Here is a 25,298-nt window from a genome sequence, read left to right as displayed (position 1 = left end):
GTTAGGATCTCTATACTTAAAAAAATATTTTATTTTATTTTTATTACGTTATTAATTTTGTAGACGAAAATATTGCATGCGCTCAATACTAACGTACATGTTACAGTGGTAAATCCTATAATATTTTTGTCAACAAAATCGATGATGTAAAGAGAAACAAGAATAAATATTTTACAATATAGGAATCCCAATATAATTTTTTATAAATATAGATATTAAAATATTAAAAATAATTAATTACGTGAGATTATTTATAATTAAATTTATATTTATTAAAAATTAACTTTCTAATAAAATATTCATCAACATTATGTATTCCCCCATAGTACTAATTTTGGTGCCCTATGTCAAATCCCAATATCCATTTTATTCCATAAAGAAAACATTCAATTTAGAAGTAATTTATGTTTTTGGGGAAAAAAAAGATTATTTATCAGAAGTGTCATAAAAAAATCTTTGGTAAAGAAAAGAAGAAAATTCCACGGCTTGTTAGGAAAAAAAAATTATTTTTCTTTTTTAATAAATAAGTTGATATTTTCTTTGCGAGATGAAATAGGGACTAAATCTTGTTCTTACATATGTTATGTGCAAAAATGAGAGTAATTTTTTAGGCAAAAGGAGTTGATTTGGCATATAAGATTAGGAGGTAAAATATTGGATAAAAGCAAAACGGAGAGGAATAAGAACTGTCCCTAAATGTTAATTACTCCGATGTGACGGCGCAATCTGCAATGTGTAGGATAAAAGGTCTGCTCGCCATAAAGGACCGCACGAAAAATAGTGGCCTGCGCTGCCCTCAGACCGCATCCCGATCTCCACGACGAGGTACGGATCGAAGCTGTCGCCTAGTCAAATCTTTGCCATCTCTAACTTCATTTTGGTTTCGTTTTCCCCCTTCTTCTTCTTCTTCTTCTTCTTCTTTTGATTTGTGGGTTACCCAACATGAATACCTGTGAGAAATGATCGATCCTTTCTTTTCTCAGATTCTCTCTGGTAGAAAGTAATGGCCTTTGCCTCTGCCGTCACGCCGCCATCTCTGTTTCTGGTTCCAAGCAAACCCATCGTCACGAACCCTAGAAAGTTTCCAGTGCCTGCTGTAACGGGTAATTCCACGCTTTATGGATTGGTTTCTTTTTGTGTAATTTTCTTTTGGTGCACAAAATGTGATCTTGTTCACTCGCTTGATGATGTGGTTTTGTTATATGAGCAAGTAGCAACAATTTTTATTTTTTGTCATAATAATTTAATCTCCCTTTTTGGAGTAATCGTCAAATAAGTTCATTGAATCTGCATCTTCCAATTCTATGAACGAGGGAGATTCTACAAACTGATTTTGGATTATCTTCCAACTAGGCGGGCGAAGATGTCTGTCGGTTGTCGTGAAGGCCATTGGAGATAGCTCCGATACTTCCTCTGATGCTAGCATTGTGAAAGACGTCCAGAATGCTGTGAGTTGTACTCATTTGAGTATCTCATTCGATGATTAATTTATAGCATGATTCTTCTTCAGCTTCTTGTTTCAGAGCAAGCACGTTAAACATAAATGAAGACCTAATATTAATTAGGACTGGTTATAGGATCTTTGTGCAGGCCTTTCTTTTTTAATTTGAGTGTGTGCTTGTGTGAATTCAGCAGAGCCTAATTCAATAACCGAGCAGAAATGGGTGAAATTCTAATAATCTGGCTTGCGGGGTGGAGGATTAGAATTTGATTAAATCTCCACTCCATAAGGCAAAAATATAGCTCTCATTGCATTGGTCACATAATCAACAGCAGAAGAATTCTCAATATGTCAATCATCTGTCTCCAAGATATTCTTGAACATGATGGAGATGGTGCATCAAGCAACCACCTGAAATATTTCGGGACAATCGTTTCCTCCATCGGCCAATTTTGGAGGAGTTTATACATATCCTGAACCTGCATTGTGACCGTCCTTTTCGATCATCAGACACTCGTGAATCGTTTTTATAAACAGTGATCGAGGCAAGGAAATAGTGCTATGCTGACTGTGAAAACCTTCATTGCGTGGAAACCAGCGAACGCTGGATGAGTGCATCAAGTTGACAACCTCGATTTTTGTCTTTTGATATACATTGTTGTTGCTTGTCATCTTTAGGTCTAACCACAATTCTGTTGGTCCTTTACAAACTAGTTATTGGCTTGGTTAACTAATAAATGTTTGTATGAGAGTAGTGGATGCATTATAAACTGAAACTTTTGTTGTTATTTTGAATCAGTGGAGCAACTATGAAGATCGAATTGCCTTTGTTGGTCTAGGATTTGCAGCCATCGTTGCAGTTTGGGCCTCCGGTCATCTAATTGAGGTAATTGTTGTTATCTTTGTATTTGATAAGACAGTGTATGTTCTTGTCAGTGAAAGGCTTCCATTGGCTCCTATAATAGCTAGTATGGATGATGTTTGTTCTTTAAGTTGGACTGGTTGATTTGCAGGCTGTTGACAAGCTTCCTCTATTCCCAAGTGTGTTTGAATTCATTGGGATATTGTTTTCATGGGTGAGTTAATCAAAACTTATCCCTGCTGTAGAGTAGAAGATGAACATGGATTTCTTTGCATTCTAACTCTTTTCTATGTTTACAGTGGTTTATATATCGCTACCTTTTATTTAAACCAGACAGGTGAGAAGCTTTCTGATCTGATATTATTGCTCGATAACCAATTCCCTAGTTATCTTTGTTGATATTCTGTCATAGAATGACTGTGTAAGTTTGTATACTTAGTCAATTGTTTCAGTATACCACTGGTTGTAATGGAAATGACATATGACCTGTGACCTTTTTCATTAGCAACATTAAAGAGAATTGCTTGAATATTTTTCCATGGTGAAATAATTTTCTAATTTTCATTAGGTTATTAAACGAAAACCAACTGAAAGCACAGATTCTCATGGAATTAGTAATCTTATTGATACCATTTTGAAGACTTAACTTTTATATAATATTAAGATTGCTCCTTTGCAACCTCGGTGACCAAGGTGCTAGACATTGAAACGGACTCTCTATTTATTGAGGTAAGATAGTGTCTTAACTCTCACAGCCGCCACATTAGTGGAAGGCATTGGATTCATCCTCGTCCCATTTCCTGTAAAGAAAGCAATTTGGAGATGAAACAGCTCTAATTCCTTCCATTACGCTCTTTTACAAGTTATTATGGTAGTGGTTTGCGGTGCATAGTAAGTATAGGTGGAGAAGACTGGCACTAGAATTAGATAGGGACCCTAGGTAACTCTGTTAGGATGAGTTCTCACAGAGAACCTGAAGAAAGGGAATTGGGTATCCGTTAGTGATTGCTATCACCGTGCTAGTCTCTGAAACCCTTGAAACCCTTGTTCGCAATAATCCTTATGCAATAACAATTAGAAAGTTTCCTTTTAGCTTAATCATACTGAAGTTGCTTGGTGGCTCAAATTTTTTAAACAAGTTGGCTAAGAGGTTTAGTGGTGGTTTAATTTGGATCATAACGTTGATCCTTATTTGTCGTTTGTCCTCCGCCGAACTTAAAGCAGCTCTAAGAGCTACTAGTCCTGTTTGGATAGAAATATCTCAAATTCTTCATTATTTATCAGGATGTCTTTTCTAATCTTTTTGATGATCTTTACTTTTATGAGTTGCATTGTTATCTTTTTTCAGGGAAGAACTGTCAAAAATTATCAAGAATGCAATATCAACTGTTCTTGGCAAGTGATGTATCCTTTGAAGAACCAGCATCTTGGAAGGCCAGAACTGAACTTGTAACAAAGCTCGACGACTTTTGGGTACTTAAGTTCTTTGTCCGAATGTACTGATATGTAGGAAGTATGTGTGACATTATAATCGATACAACTAGCCAAGTTATCATGTGTTGATTGACCAATTTTTGTTCTTCCCATCTTATACCTGGCATCAATAACTGTGACACACATTGCAGGAAAATTATGCTTGGATTTCTATGATATCAATCCCCTATCATATGAATTATTAAGTCTGTGAGATCCAGTGATTACAAAAGGAGAAGACAATCCAGTGGCGGCAGCCACCCTACATCTGATGCTCTGTAGAAAGATGAAAAAGCTATCTATAACTTGCACTAAAACGAGTACAAACTTTGGAAATGGGCTCAGTCGACTTGTAATAATAAGACTGAGCAAATCCATGCCTTGGAAATATTACAGAACAAACTAGTGTTGGTTGCTTGTTCATACCTCTGATTTCTCGGTCTTAGGCTTGATGTCACCATTCCCTATATTTTGCTGTCCAACACGATAATACTTGCTAGAGTAAGCAGCGATCTGAGGAGTCTCCATAGCAACTGGCACTACTGTTGTAGCAACACCATTAATGGCTGATTCCAAATGACATGGTTTCTCATGCTCTGCTGACCTGGACGAGTATTTCTCTTCTGCAATAAGTCGGAGAAGAAAATATTAGTTACAGCACTTGTATTGCAACAAGAGGAAAACATCATCATCATCCAAGAGAATCTTTTGATCATCTAGAGAAAATGGTTTTACATATGACTTTATGTTTCAATTCAATTTTGGACTAAAAACCCTCAAAATTCATAATGTTGTAGCATGAAAACTCTAAAAAAATTCCTGGACATTCAAATCAGGTAACAAATCACATCTTTCCGATAACAACAGATCAGGTCAGGTTCGGAGTCCAGGCGACACGAACCTCACCTAGATAAAAGACACTTGTTTCAGAGGCGAAGAGAAAATAGATAAAATCACAAAATGGTCCATGAATCATCCTGAGAAGAATACTGGGTAGCACATCAAATTTAATTAGAAATCTCTACTACCATTGCACATGGAAGAAGTATTTACCTTTCATTTGTCCATAGGTGACTAGCTTGAGGAGATAGTCTCTGAACTCCATTAATACACACCTCTCTTGCTCCACATAGACCTCTGTTATGCTCTGGTTGCTGAAAGATTTTGAAACTGCATCGGTAGCCTGAGACGGCATAAAAATTGTGTCTTGCTCATCACACAACAAAGCCAGTGTTCCAGGAGACGTTGGCCTTCCACCCTTCTGTCCATCCCTACAATCAGATCCAGACTCTTCCGTGTTAGCTTTCTCCACAGGAATTTCACTTGAAAACTCATCCGCTGGTGCTTTCTTCATATCCAGATCATGCCATGTCTGATCTATGTCATCATTTGATTGTATGGGAGACCTTTCAGATTGGCCTCCCTTCTCTGTTAACTTCTGAGCTTTTCTATCTGGATAGTTTGAACTCAGAGATGATAAGAATACAAATAGAATAAAAAATTAATGGTTTAAGCAGTTCATAAAAAATTACAAGGCAAAGGTGGCATTCAGTGAACAAAATTAACATCAACATTTAGAAAAAGAAAATTTTGATCAAGTCAAAATTTGTCACTACCAAAATAGCCAAGGCCAAAACTTTCTATCAGAAGTCTTAAATTCTAATATTTATGGAACTCCAAATAATTCATTCTTTACTAAAAGTCTTGCATGACATCGAAGGGAACAAAACATGCACTTGTTTATTAAAAAAATGATTTTATATCTTCTGTTTTTGCCAACATTAAGATTCTTCGAACCCTCAGTTATAAAAGATTGAGTCCTGTACTCTGTTTCACCCAAACTAATTAAGCACTGCCCCTTGTGTTAAATTTGTGAGACCCAAAAGGATAAATTCACAGAATATTTGATCATTTGAATGTTCCCATTGACAATTTGAATCACAAATTAACTCTTCACTCTTCACCCTGTTATCACCCTTGTTCCTTCTTTTTCCTCCTCTTTTCAGCCTCTTTGTTTAGTCCCCATCTCTTCCTCCTCGCTTCCACGAATCCTGCTCTTTCTCTTCCTTTACCTATATTGCACTTCAACCACAGCAGAAGATTATCCAGCCCATTGATGAGAGGCATCCCCCTCTTGTTCAGCAATGGCTATTTCACAGTAGGTGCTTTTATGATTTTCTATTTCATTACTGAAAACACTGAGCGGAATATTAGGGATAGTTGGAAAGTTTTGTAAAGAATGAAAGAGAAACATGCTCCTCTTGATTGTTCATTTCATTCTTTTCATAATATGAGTTGCATGTCAATGTCTTGAGACGTGTAGGTAACATGATAGTTATGCAAGCTAACAAATGAGGGAGGTGTTTGTAGGTGTAGCTTGTTCCATCTGTGCTACAACATCCTCCAATTGAGTTTGGGATGCACTACTACATTATATGCATCAGTTATTGCACACTGTTGTGTAGTATGTCATACCAGCAAATGTTTTGGCAACCTTCCCAGACACCACCGCCAAAAGCTTGCACAGGTCCCTAATGTGCTCTGGTTGGACTATGTCTGCTAGAAGAGATCTTCAGACAATAAAAAAAAGTAACAAGTTAAAAGCATAGAAAGCTACAATTTTAAAAGTTCCACATTCAAAACAAATCAAATCAAAGAATAAGAATATTGGAGGATAGATCTTTACCTGTAAGTGACTTTAGTAGATACCACTGGAGCAGTATTGATAGCACTGGCCGCAGGAACAGAAGCAGAAAAGGAGGAAGGTGCTGAAGTCTTTGCCTGAAAGTATAGGATGTCTCGGTAATGTCACTGATTAACAAGCCAAATGCAAGTCAAAAAGAGTGGTAGCAAATCATGGTTTCATCTTTTGTCGTTGATTATAATTAAAAGAAAATGCCAAATTAGAAGAGCCATTGTGACAAAGCAAGTTAAGACAGACCTCGCATGGGCAATCATTTAGAGTTATCAAACTAACAATCTGATGCAGCAGAATTATAAAGGGAATGAAAATTTCTTGTTAAACTGTTTTAATACAGACCTTTTGAAGATACCAAGTATAAGTGCAGTTAATCTCTATAATATTGTGAATATCAGAAAATTACCTGTGGAAGTTGTGCAAGCCTTTTAATGGGTTCCTTTACTAATGCACCAAAGAGGAGCTCCTGGTTTTTCCTCTTCTTAGATGGTGAAGGAGACATAAATCCAGATGGACCAATAGCCCCATTTACAGTGGCACTGGCTGTCTGCTGCATGTAAAGAGTGCTTCCATGATCACCACGGAAGAGAGCTTTCCTCTCTTCGCTCCCTTCAAAGTTCTTACAGTCCATACATTTACAATTATCAGAGCAGAGAATGTTGGCTTGGAAGCACTCACAGTATTTCTTGAGGCACCCAGACTTCTTACAGTGGCATCCTTTGTTGTGCTTTCCCACCAAAGGAAGTTCCCCTGCCTCGTCCTAACACATACAAGCATATTGATATAAGTTTTTGGCAAATAATATTGTTAAAAAAACACCTTTAGTTTTTATTCTAACAGAAGCTAAAGTGGGTCTTATGATAGGACATGATCTTTCCCAACAAGATGACCAAAAATTTGTGTGACCACTCAAATGCCTGTTTCTCTTGGATACCGAGAAACATATCTTCCTCTAAATTTCATCAATTCTTCATTTATCAAAACCTCCTCGAGAGCATATACATTATGTTCTTTTTCTGAGAGCAGTTAGGAGAAAGAAGAGTCTCATATCTAGATAACCTACAACCTTGTAAAATAAAAGTTAATACAATAACTCATATGAAATGAGAATTAAAACAATCCTAAAATTTAAAGGAGTGTCTAATAGATCCATAAAGCTCGTGAATGGCTCAAGCCACAAGAAAGCTTTTTTAAGCACTTTAAGCTTACCCTGAACCTTTAAAAACTAAATTATGACTGAGATTCCAGACATGCATACATGGTGAAAGATGAGACATGGAAGTCACTAATCATTGATATGAAGGATTTGTACTAGTTAAACAGTCAGCAGGTGACAATTCAGCAATTATCATCAAGAACAAAATAAGAAAGCTACCACATACAAACATGGGATGATTACAATATTATCGCTTTATTAGAAACCAGTGGTTCTACCCAGTCCTTCAAAGACTTTAAACTCACAAAGATCTGCTGCCACCACAGGTCAGAATTGCTACAAGGTTTCAGCACATGCTGAGCATCATGTAAGACATGATGACCAACTTAAGAAGGTGCCAGATATGCTGAATACTTGTGCACCTTGTGGAAAGAAAAACATTTAACCAAATTGTGTTCTTCTGGAAGATCAAGTACATACCCTAGTAACCCGTGATGCATGTGGGCTACTGCCAATCTTAGGCCTAAAGGCATTAGGATTGCGCTCTAGAGTAGCTTCAACAGCCTCATGCCTAGCAGCTTCATTCTCAACATTGTTACAGCAGTTTGTACAGTTGCAGCCATCGCAATAAACTCCAGATGCAAAACACTCACAATATCTAAGCATGAAATAATAAAATAACAAAAGGACAATGAGCAATTTTGGCAAAAAAAAAAAAGAAATTGCAGCTGTATGAACAAGCATTAAATTTATGAATCTTAGTGTCAGGCAATTAAGAAACAACATATATAAAAAAATTATGTTGCCGATAAGAGGGTGTTGAGATGGATGTATGGAGTTACTAGAAAAAAATAAGAAAAGAAATACTGTTATTTGTGAACCACTAGATATCGTTTCGATAGAAGATAAGATTAGATAAAATCATTTAAGAAGATATGGATATGTGCTTAGGAGATCTCTAACTACGATAATCAAAAGAGATGAAATGATTAATATTAATGATACGAGGAGAGATAAAGAAAGACCTAAAAAGACTTTAGTGGAAACTATAAATAAAAGTTTAAGTACTCTAAACGTAACTAAACATATGACATTTTATATATCTCAATGGCGACAAAAGATACATGTAGCTAACCCCAAATAGTTGAGACTCATGGATTTTTTTTTTTTGTTGTTGTATTAAATTCGTGAAGCCAAGTTCAATGTAAATAAAGACAGCATCAGCATGAAACTTTCTACATAAAATTGGCTGCACATACCTGCACTGGAACTTTCATATGAGCAGTAAAGTGCTCCAGAAGATTAATAGAAACAAGTTGAGATTCAAATTTAACATGAAATTTTCTTCCTACTAATATTTTCACATTCCTTCCCCAAAGACTTGAGATGACCAGTAAAATTGAAGCTTTAGCATAGTCAAGCAACCTAATATTTTGATTGCATATTTGAGATACAATTAACTGCAAGTCTCTAGGCATAACACTATTCAACATGCACGACAAAATTTATTTCAGAAAAGCAAGAAATAACCAACATTTCTTCTACTGGTATAAATTCAAGGAAATAACCAACCTTTCTTCTACTAATATACAGCCCTGTCTAGCAGTAATCACCTAAAGTTTGTCTAGATTTCTCATTCATCATTGACTCATTATGTGGGCTATTAGTGATTGGATTGCTCTTAATTTAAAAATCATAATAAGGATAATGAATTTAATGGATATGTTCAATTAAACATTACCACATTTCTTCCAGAAAATTATTCATAAATCACCATAGCTTGATCTTGAAAACAAGTTATTCCCATGCCAAGGTTAAATATCCAAAAGTACCAAAACAAAGAATTTTATACTTGACCAACCATACAAACTCAAACTCATTGCATTAGTCTTATCAGAGTTGTTAAACAACCACATTGTACACTTCATTTATCAGAAATCTGTTTTGCATTAATGAACTTGAATAAGTTTCAATGTGAATTTCTCAATAGTAGTTATACAAGAAAGACACTGTACTTGATTCACCAAGGCTCATATGAGTGGACTTTAATGTTCTGCAACTGCAACTAGCTAAATTAGGGGTGGGGGTGAGACAAGGAATATGTGTTAAACAGGCTGGTAGTTTGATGAACTATATACATGATCACCATACATAGACTGCTATTGGGATCTGATCAACCAGTCCATCCAAAAACCATTATTAACCCAGTTGATGATTATGCTCAGAAAAGTCTCATGAATTTGTGCAACAAAATTTGTTTTGTTAATTCCTACTGCAGTTAAAGAAACATGTACAGAACTCCAAGGTGATTTTCAGTGGTCCTCACTTTCATACAGGTTGCTGTTTAGGTATGTCAAAAAAGAAAAGGAAAATGAAGTTATTATCATGGACCATGGTATTTCATAGCTCGCTTAAGTTGACAATTTACTAGAAAATGGACAAACTTTAAGCTAGGTGCATAAGTCTCTGTCCCAACTTGAGCAAGCACTTGAAACTTTGGTGTAGACACAGCCTGAGGTTCTTTATCTCATCTCTAGAAATATCTTTCTTTGGGTAGCAAGTTCAAGCAAATAGTAACTGGTATAAGAAAATGGTTGCAGAACTAAGATGCCTTATTAAACAACTATTTTATGGATTGTCCTGCAGGGCAAGGATTAAAGGAACATAATGGAGAAAAAATTGGCAGCTCCTGATAAAATTACCAGATTCCATAACTTTTGGAGGCCTATCCTGCCAAAAAGCACTGTTTTATGGCATTTGATATCGATCATCTGTGTATGCCTAGGACTCTAGATGATCTTGAAGAACTAATTATGCTCAACGAGTATTAGAACACATGAATACCAGATATTTAATGTGAATAAATCATACAATTGTTAACAGCATAGTGCACAAATGCCATTAACAAGTAAGTTGTCGAAGCATTTGTAACAAAAGGTAATTCAACCTACAGCTTCAAGCATTTTGAGTGTTTGCAGTTGCAATTCTTCTTTCTTGCTGGCATACCATCTTTTGCATCAGACAACAATCGTGGCCGTGACTTGGGAGACTCTGGCTTGCTGAAGAGGTTAACTATAAGACTGTGCTGATTCTTTGCAATCAATAAAAATAATACATACAGACATCAGGAAAATGTAAAAACTTCTGTAAGCAACCATTAAAATGATAATAGGTAAGTATACCAAGAAATTCATCACTGAAAAACTGGATACAATTAACTAATATATTCTGGGCATGTTCAGTACCAAAATATATCAGAAATACTTCGAAGCTTGACAAGACATTATTACGAAGAAATGGGTTGAAGAAGTCACAACCTACATGTAAACCACTAACAATTGACTGACAATAAGCAGAAGACTGAGGAGAGAGAGAACTTATTCAACTCAAGCAATTTAAACACTAACAATATGAAGCAAAAGTACAGGTTCCCTGTTTTTGTTAAAGGGGTTTTGGGACTGAGTCCTTGTTAAGGTGATGCACAAGTAATTGACCCACGTTTCTATGGGGCGTTTTGTCCCCTCCATTATTCCCAAAGGAAAGTAGGAGTCTTATTACAAAACTGTTGTCTACTACGGAAAACAATCCACTATAATGGTAACCATATGAAGCATGACTATAACTGTTAAAGACTCCTGATTCTGAATTTTATATATATATATATATATATATATATATATATATATATATATATATATATATATATATATATATATATAAACTAGATCTTATTATTAATAATCCATCATCTTTTACCATGTCAAGATTTAAACTCGTAATCTAAAGTTGAGGAACCCTAAAGAACAAATTAAGGGGGAAAAAAGGAAAGGAAAGAACATTCCGAGACCATGTCTTCAAGTTATATATACAATTAAAAAAGGAGAGTCTTGAAATAAGAGCACAGAAGGAACCAATTCACACAAAGAGGGGAAACTCTCATGCTTATAAACCTAGACACTAGGAACATGCTCAAATGATTGATGCATCGAAACCTAACCTAAAATTTGAAAAGAGTTGCCTGATTCCAAAAGACTCAAAATTCGAAAATTATATAAAACCCATTACTCACCCAGCGGTAATTGAGGGAATTGAGGGGCGCGACAGGGACAGAGAAGCTGGAGTGGCCCGCGGCGGCGGCTGCAGCTGCTGCGGCGAATCAAGGGCTATTGATAATGCGTTGGAAGGGGATACACCACCATACGCCACGGCCGTGAAATCCAGATGGCGAACAAGCTTTCTTGGAGGGAAATCGGACGACGCCGATGAAACAGGTTGAACACTTTGCTCCATGGAAGCCCGTAAACGCTGATCCATGGATCAATTCAAAAAAGACGGCCAAAGACTTTCCTCGGAATTCTACTCCTTTTATAACAAGTAATAAATTATATGGATTCCGAACAACTGGGGATCCCTTAGATCGAGCTATCGAAAGCTTGGAGATCGTCGGAGGAGCTGGGAACAAAATAAAGGCCCGCGGCAAGAAGACTGCCAAAAATTCCTACCGAATTATACTCATTTTGGACGAAGCCAAATCTCCATAGATTCCGAACAACCGGAGACCCCTTCGATCGAGCGTTAAGAGAGCTCGGAGATCGCCGGTGAAGCTGGAAATAGAATAAAGGCCGAGGTAGTTGGGGGGATCTTCAGTGTCAGAGATGGAATCAAGCAGGCGGAGATCCCCCGCGAAGACCAGCTGCGGGCGGTGGCGGAGGGGAAGAAGGGTGGGATTCTTGTTGGGGTGGGGCGAAATCTTTCGAGCACGCGACGGGCAACGGAGGACGAAGCGAACGAAACTGGGTGTCTATCTCACTCTATCTCACTCCCCCTCTCTGCTTTTGAAATCAAATTCTAATATTTGACGGACGGATTTGGGTATTAGGAGAGATCGGACGGATGAGTCCTCTTAGAGAGATCAAGTGGTCCACATTCATAGGGTTCGAGATGTCACCCTCTTTACCGTCGGATTCAATAAGGGAAAGAGGCTTCTTTTCCTATTGGAAATAATTATTTTGTTTATCGAATAATTGATATGCCTTTCACTCACGCATGTCGTTCAACCAATACTGACTTACAGCCTTGTATCGATTAAATGATTATTTAGATAAGACAATTTTTTTTTATAATTATAATTAAAATATAATTGTGATCGTCGATTTTTACATGAGACAGATATTAATTTTTGGGCAAACCGTCCGCATAATATCGAGTTGTCACCAACCCGAACGTCGCAAAAAATTACCATTCTCTCACATAGCATCACCGTCGCCGGTGGAGCCCACGGATTCGGCCAACCGCGGGCCATGCGCCAATTTGGCGTCGGCCAGCAAGATGAGATTCCACATGGCCGCCAGAATAAGACGCGAGATGACCACATTGTCTTCTATCTAATGCGAGCGATGTCTTCTTATCTTCATCCGTTGGTGTCTCTCGGTCACCGTGTAAACCAAAAGTGGGCCCCGCTGCTGTCTGCCAATACAACAGATGCGTGTCAAGATGCAGATATGTGGGCTTAAATATCTAACTTGACTTCTGTGAAATTTAATTGCGATATCATTATAAGAATAACGATCTTCTCAAATATATATATCATTTAAAATTAATTAATTAAACAAATACTAAGATGATTGCCAACGTATACTAATTTAATGAGAGATACTTTTATCATCTGGGAAGTGTGAAGATCAGCAGCATGCAGAGAAGTAGCTAGAAACAGTGTTTGGTTCAACTTCACATACATCACAGGATGATTGAAGGACATCTGCAATTCTTGTAATACAACAACACATTCAACTTCACTCACATACATCAATATCAGATACTACTAATAGAGACTAAAATTGCACTATTAAGTGTACATTAATTACTTCTTACAGAAACCAGAAAGGAACTGATTCCTTCGAAAACGATGGGAAGGAAACACAGGGAATGAGACCCGGTAGTGTCACAAGTTCCTGCTAACTTGCTCGCTACTGCAGCTATCAGCGTACCAAGATGAGTTTCTTCTCTGTTCTAGGCATCACAAGTGCCTCCGCACATGAAGTTCCTGCAAAAATCGTCCGAGTGTTTCAGCACAAGGTTGGCAAGAGAAAATTACAATATGAAGTGTGGCATCTCTCTCTAAGTGATCGAGAGTGCGGTCAGTAAGATTGAATTTCGCTTGAAGTTCTAACGATCTAACACGATAAATGCTACTACTGCCATCGGCATACCACGATGAGTTCATCTGTTTTAGGCATCGCAAGTGCCTCTACACATGAAGTTCCTGTGAAAAATAGTTTGCAATTGAAGGTGTTTCAGCACAAGGATGGCAAGAGAAAACTACAATATGAAGTGTAGCATCTCATTCTGAGTGATGAAGAGTGTGGCCAGTCAGATTGAAAGTTGTTTTGCGTTCTAACGAGCTAATGTAACATATGAATTTAAATCAACACCACAAAGTCAAAGCAAGCAAGCCTATATCCGAAGTTTACAAAAACAAAATAAGCATGCAGACACTAATTTGCATCATAACACGACAATTAATATGTTATGTAGTCAGCTACTTATGCCAACAAGTTGTTTTGCGTTCTAACTACAATTAATATGTTATGTAGTCAGCTACTTATGCAGTCAGATTGAAAGTTGTTTTGCGTTCTAACGAGCTAATGTAACATATGAATTTAAATCAACATTGCAAAGTCAAAGCAAACAAGCCTATATCCGAAGTTGAGTACAAAAACAAAATAAGCATGCAGACACTAATTTGCATCATAACACGACAATTAATATGTTATGTAGTCAGCTACTTATGCCGACAAGTTGTTTTGCGTTCTAACTACAATTAATATGTTATGTAGTCAGCTACTTACGCCATTAGACAACCAGAGCTTCTTTTACTTTTCTTCTTGGGTACCTCCTTCCTTCGTGGAGGTTGAAGAACTACCTTGATTGCAGTATCAAAGACAGCCTTGACGTTCTAGCCATTCCAAGGCAAAGAATACAACACACACAATTATTAGTAATTCACCATTGTTTATGAAGCACTGAATCATTTGATAGGTAATTCTAAGTCGGTCTAGTTGTTTCTGTATGCACACCTGTTGTGTCTTGGAGCTACACTCGATGTATGCTGCAGCACCAATTTGTTTCCTGAGCTCTTCTCCCTAGAAAGGAATAGATTGTACTTCTGAATTCTCCAAACCAGCTACGAAATTTCAGTGCAAGAGAAATGATCCAAAAATTATTGGTGCAGAAGCTACTTACTTGAGCTGGAGTTATTGCAGTTGCACCTGGATGATCAGCAAGATATCCTTTGTCTTCGCGAAGATCTGTAATTTGTCAGTAACAAGGTGAGATTATGTACATGAATCGATCTACTCATTATGGAACTCAAGATGACCACACACCTAGTTTTGTTCCAACCAGAACAATAGGAACATTTGGTGCAAAGCGTCGAAGCTCAGGCATCCACTGAAGTAGAACATGGAAAGAACAGGGTGAGAGGAGGAATCAAATCCCCGAAACCAATGAATTCATCATGATAATTCAATCCAGAGATCAGTGATTAAAATACGCTTATAGTTGTGCTGTTGTTTAGTGAAAACATAATGAGAACAGATACATAGTACTACTGCTTCCTAATATCTTGTAAGCTTACAAGAAGGGCAACAACAATCTGACCAGATTTATGCTTAGATCTGAAATTATCTCAACATAATTTGGATAGAAATAAGTAAAAGTTATTTCCAGTTCCAAATTTCTAAGAGCAATCAATGTCTGAAACATTAATGTAGATGAAACAACAAAATTGGCCCTCGATTAACACCTTCTTGAGAACGTTCTCGTAGCTTGCCCTGCTGATTAGCGAGAAAGCCAGAACAAATATATCTGCCCCTCTATAGCTCAGCGGCCTCAACCTGCTGTAGTCTTCTTGTCCTACAATGGGAGATCAAACGATGTTAAATCAGCAAATCTAGATGCAGAGCTAAGTAAGGGGAAAGATGTCGAAGAGATACATATACATACCTGCAGTATCCCACAATCCTAAGTTGACGATGCTGCCATCAACAGAGACATTAGCGCTGAAGTTATCGAACACAGTCGGGATGTAGTCCTGCTCAAAACCAGAACACACCGAGTTGGGTTTTATGACCAACGCCAGATTACAAAATGTATGCAAAAGAAAGTGCAAATTATCAGAATGCTTTTGCAGAAACCACGTTATCTGACGAGAAACTAAATAAGAGAAGAACAAGAACCAAAGATGGACCAGAATTGAGAGGAATGCAGAGAGACCAGACACAGAATTTTGCCAAGCTTAAGAGGAACGGGAAAGGGGCATCAGCACATACAGTGGGGAACTTGTTGCTGGTGTAACATATGAGCATGCAGGTCTTCCCCACAGCCCCGTCTCCAACAGTCACACACTTGATGAACTTGGTGGCGCTCATCCTCGCTCCTCTGGTCTCGAGCTACCTGGCGGTGGAGAGCAAGGAAGACGAACCGCGCTATAAACAAACCAAAAGGGCGAGGACGGAGTTGCTTCGATTTGAAGTCAGAAGGAGCAGCTTTGGGCGAGAAGAGAAGAAGCGCGCTAATCACGATCTTGGGTTCTTCTTGGTGGACAGCAGGACAAGGAGAGTGGAGTTTTAGGTAAGAGCAGAAGATGAAGTATAGCTCTCGGAGTTCATGAAGTTTAACTTAAACATGCAAAAAGGAGAACTGACACGTAAATCCGGCGAATCCAACTCTCGAATCCTCCATGGCCTAAAAAGAATCACTTACGACCAAGAAAACGGAGCTTGACATGAAAAAGAAAGAGAAAGAAGACCCGTTGGCTACCAGCTCGACGTGTAGAGACGATAGTGGCTCCGCAGGAGGGCCCCGCGGGAGTCGGCTGTCACGCGCTGGAAAAGGAGAGAGCAAAAGTGGCTCGTGGTTTGAAGCTTGGACTCGGTCGCTTGTTTTGCGGGTCGGACGATTCAATTTTCAAACCTGGAATCGGGTGGTTGACCCTTTGATTTTGAATTGGGGGAGGAAGAGGGGATCGGATCCGACCGTTTGGGCCGAGGGATCCGTTGCGGTCGTTGCTGCTGCCGCGTCTCCTTTCGCTGACATAGACGACCACCACCTGCTGCCTTAAGATACGGTGTTGTCCCATCGGAAGTCGTGTCCGCCAAGTTCGCTGTCGTCCATCTGCCAAATCCATTGTGGCACAGCCCCAGAATGCCCCTCGGTGGCCGTCTCAATCAGTAAACATGTCGCTGTTAGCTTATCATTGTTGCAGTAATATAATTAATATATGGTATAATCATATATATATATATAGGTTTGATTTCTTTTATGTACCATGAAATTTTATTTGATTTTTTGGTTTATTATTTGATTATTGATCTCTGATATATGTCTTTTATTTGGAGCTTTTCTGTGATCCTATGTTGAAACTATGACACAAAAGCTCAATCGAAGATGTTCTTAAATCGAGATTCGCATTGGATCCTCGTGCTTTACTTTTGAGTTATTACAAAGACAGTCATGTATATATATATATAAGATTTATTTACTGACATGGCTTTCAAATAGCAAGAGTAAGCTGAAGCATAAGAACTAACGATCTTTATTTTGGTGCCTCGAAGTGAAAGTGAATGAAGTTCTGAGACATCATCACTACGAAGAGCAAAGACCAACACGATTGGTCTCGCATCCCTGATTCAGGGATGTGCTTGATTTGGATTCTGCGGGCCATGGAGAATGTTCCTGATCAATGGTCCTCTTATAGTACTATTGCGAGAGTGCAGAAACAAGAAGATCAGCGCCGCAAGCGTCGAGACGACGCCTGTGATGAGGAAAAGGCCTGAGAACTGGTACAAGTTGAGGCTCGCGGAGGTGACGGCGTTGTTCTGGCTCGGACAGATCGTGTCTCTGAACCATTTGTTTTGGATGGCCACCATCTTGTCCCCCTCCGTCACGTTCAGCACCGCCCTCGAGACGTCGGGCACCAGCGGCGAGCCCTTTTGGAAGACCTACACAGCGGAGGTGAATGAATCCTCGACGTGTTGTGTTTCGTTCTTTCTTACGTGACATGTAAGGCTGAGAAGCTTACGAAGCCGAATCCGTCGGTCTTGTAGGTCCAGCTGAGCATGGTGAAGCCGTTGCAGTGCTCCGAGAGGAAGAGCTTGAGGTACGGTATCTCGTCGAAAATGGCGTCCACCCCTCCCTTGGCACCCCCTTGTAGTAGAGCTTCGGCGTACTGATCGGATGTGCTGAAGTGCCTGAGCTTGGAGCTTTTGAATCCCATCCTCTTCAGTATCTCCGCCGCAAAAGATCCATCTTGGTAGCCAATGTACGCCCCGGTGCTCAGTAGCTGTTTCAGATCGGCCGCAGTGGGCTGCAACTGCTGCACCGTCAGCCTCGATGTCAGGCTCGCCGTGTAGCTCGATGTCAGTATCAGCACCACAAACATCCAAACCACCATCGCAATCCTCGAAAAGTTGCTCCTCAACGACTCCGCTGAAACCAAAATCCCGAGTCAGACAACTCGAAACACTATGGTTAGAACGGGAGCTAATTCGGGAAAAGATGTTGTGAGCGGCGCGTACTTTGGCTGAAGACGAGAACAGAGAACACGAAGTAGAAGACTTTGCCAAGTCGCTCCGACGGCTGCCTGCCGAATTCCGCGTTCGAGTGTTCGATCACCAGCACCGTGAACCCCATGAACACAAAGAAGGCAAAGCTCACGAGCCAGAGGTTGGGTGTCAGCGGCTTCAGGAAGACCCACATCTTTCTCGGGTCCTCCTTCACCGGGACGACCATCGACACCCCCGACTCGGTGTACGGCATCGTGAAGTCCACGTAGAGCGTCCGCTCGGCGGTGATCGTCGTGTCGCCGACCACAGCGTCGAAGTTCTGTACCATCATCCAGCCGGTCAAGTATCTGAAAGTGATTTGAATCATGAGACGTAGTTACCGACCTTTAGATATACTTGGTAAATCAAATGGTCGTAGGAATTGGCGGAAGGGCGGAAGGGGAAGAACTCATAGGTGACTGCATATGGCAGGGCTTCCATGACCGCCTTAAAGATGTCGATGCAGTAGCCGGTGACGACCGTTCGGTTGGTTGACGACTCCCACCCGACGTTGACGAACTGGTTGAACCCCTTCTTCACCGGTACGCCAATCCGGAGTTTCTTTCCACCGGTTGGTATTTCCCATCCTTTGGGCACGGCGGCGGAAATTCCCGGCCATATAATGGAATTTAGGCCGGCACCGACGGCGGTGTCGAGTTGCTTCGAGATCCCGAGCTTTGGTGTCCAGAACTCGATCACCCTCGCAGAATTTCCGATAACATTGACGATCTCGTACGCGGACGACTGGAGTTGACCGCCCAGAAGCCGGAAGTCGCCGGCCAAACCTTTGAACCGTGTATTCAGGATGGCTTTGAGCAGCGCCGGCCCTGATTCGGACGAACCGATCACGTCCAAATCGGTGGAGTGATCCCCGGACTGGGGTCTGCGAAAGCTCGATCTTTTGGGGCCCAAGTTTTCGACGGCCATGGTGGTCGCCCATGTCGTGTCGTAGGCCCACAGCTGGAACACCGAGGGGTCAGCCGCTTTGATGGTCGGGTTCTCCTGGCGGAACCTGGATCTGAACCTAGCTGTGAAGTTGACGACGTCCTCCGATCTCTCGACTAAGGGACGGACGGCGATCACACCCTGCATCGCTTCGGTGATCCTCAGGATATGGTCAAGTTCTTCGAGGACGTCGGTGATCCCATCGGTGGTGATCCACACGAAGCCGCCGCTCATCATGCCCAGGTTCTTGGCCCTCTGGAAGAAGCGTGCTCCGAGGGCGGGAAGCATGTGCACGATGAACACCCGGGTCTGCATCGTCATCAGCTTGTACAGCTCCTTGTCCATCTCTTCGTCAGCAGCGGCGGAGGGGATGACGCTGCGGTAGGGCACGCCGGAATCGACGGCTTGGAGGGCGTCGACGAGGAAGGGGATGACTCCCGCGCCGTACTCGGAGTCCTCGTACACGGGGACCACCTCGCGCCAGCCGAAGTATCGGACGATGGCGGCAATGGCGCCGACCTGGGAGGAGTCATTAAGGGTGGTGCGGACGAAGAAGGGGGCACGAGCGGGGGAGAGGGAAGGGCTCGTGGCGGAGAAGGAGAGGACAGGGACCTGGCTCTGGTTTCCCAAGTTGATGACGAAGCTGGCCTCGGTGGACGTCTCGGGGCCGATGATTGCCTGCACCTGGAAGTTCTTGAGTAGGTCCACAGCTGCATGCAAGGAAAACGATGACCAGCGTAGTGAGTAATTGGCTGCAACTTCAAGCCATGCAGTAAGGATAAGGGACTACCTGCAGCTGCTGCACCGACGACGTCGTTCTTCGAGTTCCTGAGATGCAGGACAACTCTCGTGGTGCAGTTGCCATGAGTGGCGTAGAAATCATCGACCGCCATGGAAATGCTGGTCCAGCTCTTCTTCCCGGCCGAGGATGAGACGTCCAGGATCACGCCCACGTTAACCGGCACCGCCGCATCGTGAGCCGAAACCATCGCCTTTTGGAGGGCGCCAAAGAAGCAAGCAAAGAGAAGATGAATTGCCCACCCCATCGAGACCCCACCGTCAGCTCTCCTCTCCGACAAGAGTCGCCAACCAACGCCGACTTATAAAGACTCGAGGGACACATACGGTCAACATCAGATCTCCCAACTGTGCTGGAGCCGCGCAGTGCTTGAATGAGTGTGCATTTATATGATCAATGGTGCTGATCTTGCGAGAGATGCACTCACGAGTGCAGAACAGCTGATTCCATCTGCACATGCTTCCCACCGAATCTATTCAGTAGATGTCAGGTGGGCTTCACGTCAGTTTGAATGGGATAAACAAGTCAAAATCGGTGTCTACTGTAAGATAATTGTAGATATTAGCTGTACCTCACCGCATACCGTCCACAAGACATATTAAAAAGACCAAAGTTACGATATCGAGGCATCTCATACTTCGAAATTTTACATGACAATGTTCAACAGGTGACAATTGGTGGAGGCAACGTATGGTTTACTTACCATCAACGTTATCGGCTGGTGAGGCAGCAACTTGGGACCGACGTCATTCGCGGGACGTCACGATTGTCTTTATATGGATGAAGTTGAATCTACGGAACAGCCGAGGCATGACGAGTTATACGACTGGAAACTTTGGTCAAAAGGAATGGTGCTCTTTCATGTCAATTGTTACCATTCTTCTCTAAACAATAACATTATGTTATTCACATTCTCTGAGTTTTATACTTATGATCATTTTCTGTGTTAGTGAACTCATGCATCGTGATCGAGGAGTTAACATGACTTGGTCCACGAGTTAATGTCCAGAGTTTTCAACGTTCGAGAATGCGTCTCTCGATCATTTGGAAGAAGCACTGAGGTTGAGCTGGATCAGGGGAGACCCCGTCTCCAATAAGGGATGGAGCTTGTTCGGGGGTGGTCATGTTCTTGTACACAGGTCTTAATCGGAAGATTCCTGACTTGGGCCCCTCATAGATTAAGTCAGTGATTTTTTTTTCTTATGTTCTTTGTTCCTTGACCAGATGCCAATCAAAGACTTTTATACTATTGTCCGAGGATTGGTCGTATGCAGATTTAGCGTGGTGATCGATCCTCCCGAGTAACGAGTTTGTACCTTCGTGTGGTTGCTGTCCAGTATTCGCGGAATAGCACTATGCGATGCCGTCTCGAGCTTTCCGGGATGGGACTTGCTAAGGGCGTGCCTCGCTCCAGCTCGACATGGCACGAAGGTAACCCTTGTGTTGAATTTGCAGGGGGTGACATGGCGTGGATCGCGACGTGACTGAGATCCGAAATATGCCTTATCATTGTGTTTTCTAAAAACTGAAAATTTATTGTTCTTTCTATCAAATTTAGAATATAATTGCACCTTCATTTTCCTATCAAATATATACTATGTTTTAGAAGACACAAAAGCCAATGTCATTTCTAAAGGTACACATGCCCATGCATGTGAAGACAATATGCATCAGCTTGCAAGACTGTCAAATTAATACTGCCACCTTTGTTCCGAACTTTTAACGTTCGATCGCATGCAAGTCTCCCAGTAATCACATCACCTGTGCGATACCAACGTGAGATTCTTGAGCTTGTTCATGCTACGCCCAGCTCGTCGCTTGGCCTCCGAACCCATCGACTCAATCCGAGGCCTCGCAGCGGAGTAGGCTCCGACCGTGCAGCTGAGCCCCTTCCAAAGAAGCAGCACCAGTCCCAGCTGCAGGTTGGCTTTGAACGAACCTATCAACCACGAGAACAGAAGCAGCGTATCGTATGCATCGGCGGCAGCGATCACGAGGAAGAGAATATAGGAGGCGAGGAGGAAGGTTACGAGGAGAAGCATGATGAACAGCAGGAGAACGCAGGAGATGACGGCGCCATGGAGAAGGGCCAGGAGGAGAAGCTCCAGGTTAGGCGCCATTGGCCCAGAAGACGCAGTAAGCTGGGAACTGCAGAATGAGGAAAAAGGATATTATATGAGGACATGACAAGATGCATGGAGTGCCTTGTACTCAAATCTTGCAATTCAAGATGCTTTTGTTCTGTGGTATATGCATGGAGACCCATTGCAGTTACCCAGCCTTTATGATAGCCTCACAGCTGCATTGATTTGAGGCTAACTAAGCTAAATCTCAGGCATTTGATCAACTTGTATCGTTTTCAAAGATTAAATGGAATCTAATTACTGTTTGTGACAGTACCTTAGTCCATCTAATTGGATGCCTTCTCTCGCTGGTAAACAAAATGGAGTATCTGGAATGGCTTGATCAAGAGAAGACTGCAAAGGAAGCAATACCATCCTTGTAGGAAATTGGGAGAGTATGTTCTAATATATCAAGCCAAGATATTAATCTTCAGTGGAATCTTCAATGTCCAAATATTTATAACCTTGTGAGTGAAGTATCAAATTAGTAATTGCTTCTTCTCTCTTGTTCTCCTAAATTAGCATGGATTTTACAATTGTATTTAGAAAAAATTCCCCCATTTTCTGGCAATTCTTCTTAATCCTGTGTTCCTCATTCCTCTTTCCTTTTAGAATCTTTTATGTCCAACTCATTAATAGGTTTACTCTATATTTTCCTCAAATAAAAAGAAGAAGAACTTCTTCTCTGAGTTGCTTGGAACTCGATGACTAGTAAGTAAATCCTCTGGAGATAAAATCAAGTCAATATTAATTAATCTTTCATTTCAATCTTTATAATTGAAATATGGGATTCTCTCTTTTTCACTTTAATGTCTCGTAGTAACACTACCAGTCATCCGAGTTTGGACATTTGCGCTAGTCAACGGTGGTAATCCGAGACTTTTGTGCGTGACAATGATCAGACGTGAACTGGTCAGCGAGTGTTGTCGCAAGACATGACTCTTGCAGTAGAGCTGCCAAAACACAAATCAGAAACTCTTCAACGGATAGCAAAGTCAAACCAAGTAATTCCTGCGAGAAGAAGACGAATCAAGAGAAGAATATTTTGATCCGAAAGCAAAGTGAAAATTATCTGCCAATCCATTTTATCATCTTTTAATGTGGTGGCAGCGCGGAGTGTTTACTATATGCACCCACAGCAATCCTTTTTTACTCACTTGGTTGATGTGTTCTTCCTCGTGATTTCACCTTAACTTCTCTGCGTCATCAATAAGAAAGATGCTCGAGATTGCCACAATGGTTGTCTGCTACTTGTGGTGTAAGTCCTCTTCCATGTAAAGGAAACGACAGAGACAAATGGGGGCATCCTGTCCCATCCTTCTTGCAGAAACAAGGATCTGACGTTCATCAGTTACTGTGCACCCTCTTTCTGCAAACACTTCAATGCTCATTTTGATAGAATCTTTCACGACTTTATTCCTTCGGAAGGGTGCAGAGAGACATTTAGCTGGTTATGTCCCTGCTCGCTGGGGATGTGAGATAGAAGCTTTTGCAGGAACGAGCTGAAGCAAGGAACAGCAATGGCAAATTACTGCAAGTAGTAGAGCAGTGCACATGCAGAGGCACCCAAGTCATTGTAGCTGAAGCCACTCTCCGGAATCGGCAGCCTGTAAAAGAGGGCTATCTTTCTTTCGAGGGTTGACCGAAATAGGTGGAAGATGGAGACTCATCGCTGTGTCGAAGCCATCGGTTGCCCGGAGCACCGAACCACTCTTCCCACCATTTGTTCATGCTTGGTGCTCGGACAATGACTGACATCAAGGAGAAGGGATGGGCAACACTGATGTATGACTTCAGATCCTCTCGGTCTTTTACCGGTCGTTGGTCCCTCTGCACTCCTCGTCGTGTTCCTTTCAAGAGGCAGCGATGAGAGTTTCAGTTCCAGCAAATTATGCGAAGCTAAAGATAATTGCACGCAGATCATCTGAACGAAGCTAAATTTCTGCTGCATTGGAGGTTCCTATGTTGATCGATTTGTCCCAAAAGATTCTTTGGGGTTGACCGGTGTGACAACCGTGACCTGTGGACCATGGCGACAGCCACCTGATCCTGGATGATGTTGATGGGTGGCCCGTCATGATATGTTCTGCACTTTTGAAGGCCCTCAGTGGCGGATTCTCGCAGTGTGCAGTTCTAATTGATGGTGTTGCCACTGCAAAATTCGCTGTGTTAATCTCGACTATTTTATGGTGGTTGTCATTTGGGGCCACGGGGAGGCGGAGCTGCAGGCAAAATGACAGGAACAGACTGGAGGCAGCAGCGAGGGGATCCATTTCCAAGCTACGCCAAAGATCCTGCTGCCCCTGCGCGGCTGATCACCATCCCTCACCTTCCTGCTTCGCCATTTCGGCGACCACGTTACCAGCGTTCGTGTCCACTAAGGGAGGACATGAATCGAACACTTCATCTGCGTTTCAATTCCGAAGTCAAGTTGGGGGGAAAAATTCCAGTGATATGACGAGAAAAACACAAAGAAAACCAGAAAAATGGCGAGATTCTGGGCACGCATGGGGGGGCTTTCCGCAAACGGCGAGCCGTTCGGTGAGGTGAGGCGATCGATGCTTCCAAAACATAATAATGACGGATGATGCAGGCGTGGGGCTGTGCCGTGTATGGGGGGGTGAGACTCGCAGGTCGTGTCGCCGTCTCCACCCCCACCCTCTCTCTCTTCCCGACCCCTCGCTCGTATAATACATGCAAAGCACAGACGACACACTCTGTAAAGATGTATTTTTAATGGTTTTCCTTCTCTTTTCTTGACCTTGTGGGTTGGTAGGTGTCGCTGTCGCTGCCAACATGACGTGGTCGACCGCGGACAGAAACCCCGACTGCTACCGCCTCTCCCCCTCGTAATGGCTCTGCTGCCAAGAAGAGAGCAGCTCCCCCCACCGATGTGATCCCTCCCTCGCTCAGTCGTCGCTTATTTTAATGCAACTCTGGTCAAGCACGAGTGGCTCCCAGACTCCTAGTGGTAGTGCTCGTCTCTTCACCGAGAAGATGAGAGGGAATCAACAAGCAGTACCCATCAATTATCCTGAGAGATTGGGTTAGAAGTAGGGAGATTTGCAATTGGAGCGATATCTGCCATCCTGTCGGGAACTTTCAATCCGTTGTCGGTAGGTTTGCGGTCCCGATAGGTGAAGGCCTCACACACCCAACCATTAAAAACCATACAAATATCTCCTCCGCAAGTCACT

General features: G+C 41.7%; 4 protein-coding genes across 10 annotated transcripts; 1 reads left to right on the top strand and 3 right to left on the bottom strand.

Moving 5' to 3' along the window:
• The first annotated feature begins 683 nt into the window (after positions 1–683).
• LOC135676892 (protein CURVATURE THYLAKOID 1C, chloroplastic-like) lies at positions 684–4,199 on the top strand. Of its 2 annotated transcripts, XR_010514464.1 has the most exons (8): positions 684–825; positions 984–1,103; positions 1,354–1,448; positions 2,241–2,327; positions 2,455–2,517; positions 2,603–2,640; positions 3,652–3,776; positions 3,929–4,199. XR_010514464.1 is itself a non-coding variant. In XM_065188590.1 (7 exons), the coding sequence occupies exons 2-7, from the start codon at positions 1,004–1,006 to the stop codon at positions 3,704–3,706; spliced, it is 438 nt and encodes a 145-aa protein (XP_065044662.1). In that variant the 5' UTR covers positions 684–825; positions 984–1,003; the 3' UTR covers positions 3,707–3,874. The 2 variants fall into 2 exon arrangements, 1 of the variants encoding a protein (XP_065044662.1); XM_065188590.1 differs by lacking the exon at positions 3,929–4,199 and having other exon boundaries at positions 3,652–3,874.
• On the bottom strand, positions 4,052–12,446 carry LOC135676891 (protein tesmin/TSO1-like CXC 5). Of its 3 annotated transcripts, none has more exons than XM_065188587.1 (8): positions 11,700–12,446; positions 10,582–10,689; positions 8,111–8,288; positions 6,881–7,234; positions 6,463–6,557; positions 6,252–6,346; positions 4,830–5,228; positions 4,052–4,399 (listed from the first exon to the last, which is right to left on the bottom strand). In XM_065188587.1, exons 1-8 carry the CDS (start codon positions 11,942–11,944, stop codon positions 4,197–4,199), a joined length of 1,677 nt encoding a protein of 558 aa, XP_065044659.1. In that variant the 5' UTR covers positions 11,945–12,446; the 3' UTR covers positions 4,052–4,196. The 3 variants fall into 3 exon arrangements, with proteins under 3 accessions (XP_065044659.1, XP_065044661.1, XP_065044660.1); XM_065188589.1 differs by having other exon boundaries at positions 10,582–10,721; positions 11,700–12,445; XM_065188588.1 differs by lacking the exon at positions 10,582–10,689.
• A 985-nt stretch (positions 12,447–13,431) lies between these two features.
• LOC135676890 (rac-like GTP-binding protein 2) lies at positions 13,432–16,356 on the bottom strand. Of its 2 annotated transcripts, XM_065188586.1 has the most exons (9): positions 15,961–16,356; positions 15,635–15,722; positions 15,435–15,544; positions 15,016–15,079; positions 14,873–14,937; positions 14,707–14,772; positions 14,479–14,585; positions 13,840–13,892; positions 13,432–13,673 (listed from the first exon to the last, which is right to left on the bottom strand). In XM_065188586.1, exons 1-8 carry the CDS (start codon positions 16,057–16,059, stop codon positions 13,859–13,861), a joined length of 633 nt encoding a protein of 210 aa, XP_065044658.1. In that variant the 5' UTR covers positions 16,060–16,356; the 3' UTR covers positions 13,432–13,673; positions 13,840–13,858. The 2 variants fall into 2 exon arrangements, with proteins under 2 accessions (XP_065044658.1, XP_065044657.1); XM_065188585.1 differs by lacking the exon at positions 13,840–13,892 and having other exon boundaries at positions 15,961–16,354.
• Positions 16,357–17,189: 833 nt separating this feature from the next.
• LOC135676889 (glutamate receptor 2.7-like) lies at positions 17,190–20,250 on the bottom strand. Of its 3 annotated transcripts, XM_065188584.1 has the most exons (6): positions 19,970–20,250; positions 19,792–19,889; positions 18,580–19,698; positions 18,208–18,514; positions 17,712–18,118; positions 17,191–17,631 (listed from the first exon to the last, which is right to left on the bottom strand). In XM_065188584.1, exons 1-6 carry the CDS (start codon positions 20,223–20,225, stop codon positions 17,320–17,322), a joined length of 2,499 nt encoding a protein of 832 aa, XP_065044656.1. In that variant the 5' UTR covers positions 20,226–20,250; the 3' UTR covers positions 17,191–17,319. The 3 variants fall into 3 exon arrangements, with proteins under 3 accessions (XP_065044655.1, XP_065044656.1, XP_065044654.1); XM_065188583.1 differs by having other exon boundaries at positions 17,190–17,631; positions 18,208–18,542; positions 18,644–19,889; XM_065188582.1 differs by having other exon boundaries at positions 18,580–19,889.
• Between the last annotated feature and the right edge of the window lie 5,048 nt (positions 20,251–25,298).

The sequence above is a fragment of the Musa acuminata genome, chromosome BXJ1-6, assembly GCF_036884655.1.
Source record: "Musa acuminata AAA Group cultivar baxijiao chromosome BXJ1-6, Cavendish_Baxijiao_AAA, whole genome shotgun sequence".
NCBI classification, from domain to species: domain Eukaryota; kingdom Viridiplantae; phylum Streptophyta; class Magnoliopsida; order Zingiberales; family Musaceae; genus Musa; species Musa acuminata.
Note: the sequence above shows the minus strand (reverse complement) of the source record. Positions and strands in the feature narration are given on the sequence as shown.